This window comes from Cyprinodon tularosa, unplaced genomic scaffold, assembly GCF_016077235.1.
Source record: "Cyprinodon tularosa strain WSP-4 unplaced genomic scaffold, ASM1607723v1 ctg203, whole genome shotgun sequence".
In the NCBI taxonomy this organism is placed as follows: domain Eukaryota; kingdom Metazoa; phylum Chordata; class Actinopteri; order Cyprinodontiformes; family Cyprinodontidae; genus Cyprinodon; species Cyprinodon tularosa.
Genome location: NW_024038748.1, coordinates 824,470 through 832,134, shown reverse-complemented (window position 1 = coordinate 832,134; position 7,665 = coordinate 824,470). Strand labels below are relative to the sequence as shown.

Sequence of the window (7,665 nt, the reverse complement as noted above, 5' to 3'; positions counted from 1 at the left end):
TAAATTTTCCCAAAAAATGTCGGACTCCGTAATTTTCTCTGGTCCCCTCCCTGATCTGACCAGTGATGATATGTTTAGCCGCATGTCGTCATTGTCTAGGTGGGGTCCTGAAAACAACGTGGGCTACATTAGTAATTGGCAATCCTTTTGGGGAAAGCCTGGTCTGATTCGGAGAGACGGCATCCATCCCACTTTGGATAGTGCAGCTTTTCCTTCTAGGAATATGGCCACATTTATTAGTCCTCCAAAAACCTGACCACCCAGGGTGCAGATCAGGAAGCAGAGTTGTAGTTAACACACATCTCTGCAGCTTCTCTACTGTTACCCTCTCTTTACTCCATCCAGACAGTAGCTATGTTTACATGGACACAACTAATCGGATTGAAGGCCTGATCAGATCAAAAATGTTTCATGTAAACATGTCAGACTGAAGATTCTAATCCGATTCGGTCCGATCGGATCTAAATTTAATTCCGAAAGAGAGAGGTGGTTTTTGCCGATCGCCATTCCGATTGGCGTCCATGTAAACACCCATTCGGATCTTAAGAGTAAAATAATCTTCACTGCGCATGTGTGCGACGTCAGCGTGACGTTTTTCCGCCTTGTCAACAACAGGAAACCACCGGTCGCTCTCGCTGTGAACAACATGGCGGGGGGAGTCTAGGAACGCCGACTTATACACTCAAGTTCATTTAAAGCTGCAGGAAGCAGGAATTTATCCTCCTCCTCTTCCTCTTTTCTCTCTCCACAGCCCACTCGCTCTCCCACGCCGGTTCAATCGCTCATTCTCTACATTTTCTCTCGTACATTTCGCTGCCAAGCGCTTTTTTCCTCCTCTCTCCTTTTTTCTTTCCGCTCGCTCCGAGCGCATCGTTTGTCAGGCCTCCCAAAAACCAGACGCAGACAGAACTGCCAAGTTTGGCAGGAAGTTCTGCGCATGCTTAAAAGATTTAATCTGATCCAACGCTTGGTACATGTATACACACGTCATGATCGGATCATTTCATTTAGTGTCCATGTAAACGGAGATTTTGAATTTCCGATCAACCAAGGTTTGGATCGGATCGGGGAAATTTTGCGCATGTAAACGTAGCTAGTGTCTTGCCCACGACCAAAATCTAATAAATTAGCAAATATTCCCAAATAAGTAAATCATGATAATCTAATTTAAATTAAAATAACTCCAATTCGGGAAAAAGTTAAAATGATTAAATGTGGTCTGTTTAACATAAGATCTCTTTCCTCTAAAAGTCTGCTAGTTAATTACTTGATTTGTGATAATCACATTGATTTATGTTGCCTGGCTGCAGCAAGAGGATTATGTGAGCATAAATGAGGCAACTCCTTCAAGCTATTCAAATTTTCACATACCCAGAAGTTCTGGGCGAGGAGGAGGAGTAGCAACAATCTTCCAGTCTGACTTACTGATTACTCCCAAAACAGTTAATACCTACAACTCTTTTGAACATTTGTTGCGCTGAGAGGTGTGGTTGTCCACCAGGTCCTTACTCTGAATTTTCAGATGAGTGTTTAGAGTTCCTTTCTGATTTGGTATTAAATACTGACAGGGTCATCAAAGATTTTAACATCCATGCTGACATTGAAGGCGATAGCTTAAGAGCAGCCTTTAGTGCTATCTTAGACACTATTTGGCTTTGTTCAAAATGTGAATAGTCCCACACATTCTCATCTTCATACTTTGGATCTTGTGCTGACATACGGCATAGAATCTGAAGAAATAACAGTATTTCCTCACAACCCTGTCCTTTCTGACAACTTTCTAATAACCAACAGGATTACTTTAACAGAGTTCTCCTCCCCCAAAAGAAGGTTCAATTTTAGTAGATCTTTATCAGATAGTGCAGTTATACAATTTAAAGAATCTGCTTCACTTTCTCTCTCCTCTGTGTCGCTGAGCAGTGCTGCAGAGTGCAAAAGCATAGCTTATTCCCCTTCACAGGTTGATGATTTTGTTGATGGGGTTGCTAGTTCTCTGCGTACTGCGTAGGACAACGCAGCTCCTTTGAAAATGAAAACCGTTAAAAATAGAAAGCTGGATCCTTGGTTTAATGTAGAGCTGTGCACTTTGAGGCAAAATGCTAGGAAACTGGAGAGAAAATATCACTCCACAGGCCTGCGGGAGTCCTTCCTAGTCCCTTTGGACCCTTTGTAAAGCAAGAGCAGCATACTCATTAATAGAGGAGAATAAGAATAATCATACACTGGAAAAACGATCTAGAAATATGTAAAAATGTCTTAAATTAAGTGTATTTACCCTTAATTTGATTAGGTAAATTAAATGATTTGCCAATGGAATGAATATTTGTACTCTTAAAATAAGATAATTACATAAAATGCACTTGAAATAAGACCACACAATTGTATTTTCTTAATTTAAATGTAAATTGTCTTGTTCTTTTGGCAAAATGTCATTTTACCTCCTCGATTCAAGAACAAATGCACTTATTTTAAGAAAAAATTACTTATCTAGATTTTGATTTTTTCCAGTGTAGATTTCTTTTTAATACACTTGCCAAACTCACCCAGAGCCATAGCTCTGTTGAACCGTCCATTCCACCTGCTCTTAGCAGCAATGATTTTATGGGATTCTTTATAAATAAAATGTATCTTATTAAAAATAAGATCATAAGCACTCCTCTATCCGCGATTGTATCTGAGGTAGTCATGGAATCTGAACCGGGTTTAGACTGCTTTGATCCAGTTGAACTTTCTGAATTAGCAAAATTATTGTCTTCATCTTAGCCTTCAACTTGTATGTTAGATCCAGTTCCAACCAGGTTATTTAAGGAGGTATTCCCTTTGATCTCCTACTCCATTTTAGATGTGATTTATCTATCTCTGTTACAGGGATATGTACCTAAAGCTTTTAAGGTTGCTGTAATTAAACCTCTGCTTAAGAAACCGTCTCTTGACCCAGATGACAATTTTAGACCTATATCCAATCTCCCTTTCTTATCTAAAATTCTTGAGAAAGTAGTTGCCAAACAAGTTTGCAATCACTTACACCATAATGAACTTTTTGAAGAGTTTCAGTCTGGTTTTAGAGCTCATCATAGCACTGAAACAGCTCTGGTGAAAGTCACTAATGATATTCTCATGGCCTCAGAAAATGGAGTTGTATCTGTGCTCGTCTTCCTAGAATTTCTAAAAATAGAATGGGAGGCAGATTTTTTAGTTATCAACTACCAGTTTTAGTCGTGAGGCAGACACCCTGTCTACTTTTAAGGCTAGGCTTAAAACTTTCCTTTTTGATAATGCTTATAGTTAGGGTGGCTCAGGTTATCCTGAGCTATCTCTATAGTTATGCTGCTATAGGTTTGGACTTTTGGAGGACATAGGGACCCCCATTTCATTCTGCTTCATTCTCTCTCTATTCTCCTATTCTGTAGAATCTGTTAGTTCAATCTCTAACGTTATGCTCTCTCTGCTTTTCCTCAGAGTAGCTTTGCCTCGTCTGTTCCTGTTTGGCTGTGACGCCATCCTGGAGAAATATCAGCTGTGCTGCTTCCATCAACACCCTTGTTTAAAGATGCTGGAGATCAGATTGTTTTCCAGTGTGGTCCTGTTTCTCTGACCGTGACTGACTGGATGTGCTCTCTTTGTTCTCTGGCATGGGAGCTGGCTCGGAGCTCGTATGCCTGGCTGTGTGTTTCCTGGACGGGGCCGCCTTTTAAAGCTTCTTTCTGTATCTCTGCTTCTGTTTCCTTGAACCCCAGTCGGTCTCAGCAGATGGCCGCTGACACTGAGCCTGGTTCTGCTGGAGGTTTCTTCCTGTTAAAAGGTAGTTTTTCCTCTCCACTGTCGCTACAAGCATGCTTAGTGTGAGGGATTGTATTTGAGTCAATGAGTCGATGCAATCAACTGGTTTTCCTTAGATAGAAAACTTTGAATCAATTTGACTGGATGATCTGGTTGAACTGTAAAGTGCCTTGAGATGACATGAATTTTGCGCTATAGAAATAAACTGAATTGAATTCACCTCATGGATTTGCATTGTGAATTGGTCTGAAAACATTCCAATTTCTCTAAATTAGTGAAAAGCTAATTTGATCATATCCCAAATTCTTCAATATAAACTTTGGTTTTTTTCAAAGACAAGATCCATCTGAAACTGTAATATGGTTTTCAACCATGTTTCCCCTTCCTCTTTGTACATAGTAGTTTAGTTTAGTTGAGTTTCACTAGTTTTAGTGAAGAGTTTTAAACTGAAATACTTTTGACTTGGTGCTGAATGATTTTTGTTAATAAACTCATATTTTGAACAGAAGTTGTGGTGAATTTATACCATGTATGTGCAGAATTAGCTGTTTGACCATGATTAGAGCTTGAATCCCTCTTTCATTTATTGTTTTAACACACAGCTAGTAGGGCGTGTGTTCATAAACAATATATAACAGCCCAATATAATATTTGACTAAATAAGATATTTACCATCCCTACCGGGGAGGGCAATGAATTCCCACCTGGCTGGGAATTGAATAGGACATAAAATCACAACATTAAAATAATTTTCATTTTTTATTTGCTATTTTGCAGAATTTGCTGCAGCCTCCACACCACACAGTGAGACAGCTGGTCAGAACACTCTCTATGGTGCTTCTGTAGAAGGTGGTGAGGATGGGTGGGAGCAGGTGGGCTCTCCTCATCCTCTGCAAGAAGGACAAGCAATTTTGTGCTTTTCTGACCAGTGAGGTGGTGTTCAAAGTCCAGGTGAGGGTGTCTGTGATGTGCACCCCTAAGAATTTGGTGCTGTTGACCACCTCTACAGCTGATCTGTTGATGACCAGTGGAGCGTGGTTAGGACGGTTCTTCCCGAAGTCCAAATCTCCTTTGGCTTTTCGAAGCTGCTCCATCTCCTCTCTGTAGTTCCGGTCGTTGTCGTCTCTGATGCGGCCCTCCATCGAGGCGTCGTCTGCAAACTTCACGATGTGATTGGTGGTGAACCTGGGGAAGCCAAACCCTACAGCTTCCGCTGTTCCTGCTGTCCTGCTCCTCTCCGATTTCCTCAGAGTTTGAGGAGAGAATGCATCATATTAGATTCAAAGCATCAAAACATGCGGAAATTAACAAGGGTTTCCGCGGATCATTAAAAATCATTAAATTATGGCCTTAATTGGCACTAAAATTAATTCGATTTTCGGAAAAGAAGCTCGAGGTGGGGAAAAAGCTAGAGAATATATATAGCTCCTTCATATTTCATGTACACTAATAACTTTGTACATGGTTCTTGTTGATTGCATTAAAATTATGTCTTCATAGCATTAAAAGAGCATTAAAATGCATTAAATTAGAGTCACTCATTCCCGTCTGAACCCTGTTAACGCTTAAAAATCCCCACCGTCATCCACCATATGTTCAGTTTCTGCCCAAATATTTTTTTTGTTGTAGATTTTTGTAACGGGGATATAGGATAATCCAAAACTGCTTTTCTTTAATGAACTATGTTTGCTCTCTGCTTCCAAACTCGGCATCTCTTCATCCATTCCTGCAATAAGTTTCTTTTGAAGTTTGAAATCTTAGAGGTTTTGAATGGATTTGATTAAACTTTTAAGCCTCTCGGTATAAAATAAATACTTTGAGGAGATGATAAATCTTCTTCCTGGTATGTTGAAATACCAATAGTCTGCATCCAATCATTTTATTAATTCATCTTAGTTTTTGGGAATGTATACAAATTTTGCTCTGATTTCTAGTTACCGATCTGTTGTTACTATATTTTCATTTGACGAACTGGAATTTCTCAATGTTGTTTATCCTGTTTGGTGCGATTGCAATTGCAGATCTTGACCTAGCCGGACAGGAGCGAAGCAAAAAATAGCTTGGATCCGTATTTTGACGGTGGTGGACGAAGTAGACGTACGTGGGCAGTGACGTACAGAGAGTAGCGGTGGATGGGGAACAGTTCTCATTGACTTACATGAAAGACAAGTACTCCGCACGATGTACGTCAGCGGAGGGAAGCGCTGACGGAGTATGTGGAATCTGGGGGGAAGTCAGTCATTTTCGGTAACATTGAGAGCTGGGAATCAGGAAGCAGCCCTGAGGGGAGCCTGTGATCTCACGTTTTTTTGGGATGTGTTGATGGGATGTGTGTTACCAAATATGCAGCTGTTCTCTGGTTATATTTGCGTATCTTCTTCCAACAACCACTGGTGATGCAACAACTGCTCCACGGTGGGGCGCTCTTTTGGGTCTAATGCCAGGCACTTGTTCAGAAATTCTCTGCATGTCTCGGGGAGACTTGTGTTGATCTTCAGCTCATTTGACAGGAATTTACTGGTAGAGAACAGATCTTCGTGCAGAATCGCATACAGCACCGAGCCCACCTGCCACACAGTTGTGGGTCCAGAACTGTAAAAATCTTGTGTTCTCCGTTCTGGTTGAAAATGGCCCCAAGTACCAGCTGAAATCTGGACGTTTCCTGTCTTGACAAAGCAACTTAGACCAAAGTCTATGAGATAAAGTTTTGGGACTTTTGACCTGGTCTCTATCAAGATGTTCGAAGGTTTAATGTCTCTGTGGAAGATTTTTGCTTCCTGAAGGTGAATTATTGCTTTTAGCAGCTGTTTTATCATGATCTTGGCGTTGTCCATCGTTATGCAACCCTTGTGGTTATGAATGTAGTTAAAAAGGTCCTCAGCAGGAATGGGTCTCTCCATAACTACAATCACCTCCTCACCCATATCATACCAGTCTAGCATGGACAGTATGGCTGACTGCCCCGGTGAGCTGGTTGTTTTAGCCCTCAGTTTTAACATGATAGCCACCTCCAAGGGCCTCAACTTTCCTTTCCTGTCCTTATGTATTCGCATGTGATGTCTTTTTGGGATGTGTTTAATGGCTACAGGCAATTCATCACACACCCGATAACCAGCAAAAACGGTTCCATAGCCTCCTTCTCCAAGCTTTCTTAGCTCAACATACTTTTCCCTAAATTTGGCTCTAAGGTAATCCCCTCTTTCCTCATTGTTATTCTCTGTCTTTAATCTCTTCTTATTCTGTGAGTCTTGAAAGTCCCCTGCCTTTCTTTTTAGACTCATTTTCTTTAAATCTGGTTTTTCTGTTGAGTTATCACCCAGACAGGAGCTGCTAGGTGCTGGGAGACATACAAGGGCGGTGGAAGTTGATTCTTTAGTCAATACCGGTTCTTGGAGTCTTCTCGTTTTAGCTGGGAGACGTCCTCCTTGTTCAAACAGTTTTCTCTTTTCGTTTCTCACCGTACTGAACTGGTCCTGGTAGCTTGTGGTAGGTCCATAACCCTCAGACACCATAAACCTCTTTCTGGGGGTTTCGTCTGTGGTGCTTTTTTTACGTTTCCTTGGACTTTCTGGTGTCATTCTGCTCTTCTCTAGATATCTCGTGAGGGCTAAAGTTTTAAAAATGTCTGCAGAATCTGTAGAACGTTGTCTTTCGTGTATTTTGTGCGATTATCGGTTTACCTTCAAGCCACAGCAGTTTGAACACTGTTAACTCGTGTTAAGCTGGTGTTCAACTGACTGGGTAAAGGTTCTAAACTGCTGACTGTACTGTGACATCACAGACTGTCTTTGAAGTCAAAGAGGCGTGACATCATCTAGAACATTCTAATTCTGACATAGGTAGGGTTGCCTAGCAACCACCCAATAGGGTTCCAATCCAATCTGC

General features: G+C 41.0%; 1 protein-coding gene across 1 annotated transcript; it reads right to left on the bottom strand.

Annotated features, from left to right (window-relative positions):
- Positions 1-6,140: 6,140 nt before the first annotated feature.
- LOC119783352 (serine/threonine-protein kinase pim-2-like) lies at positions 6,141-7,080 on the bottom strand. The gene has a single exon (XM_038284828.1). It carries the CDS (start codon positions 7,059-7,061, stop codon positions 6,141-6,143), a length of 921 nt encoding a protein of 306 aa, XP_038140756.1. The 5' UTR covers positions 7,062-7,080.
- Between the last annotated feature and the right edge of the window lie 585 nt (positions 7,081-7,665).

Coding starts and splice junctions, on each gene's coding strand:
- LOC119783352 (XM_038284828.1), bottom strand. CDS start 7,061: ATGAGTCTAAAAAGAAAGGCAGGGGACTTTCAAGACTCACAGAATAAG.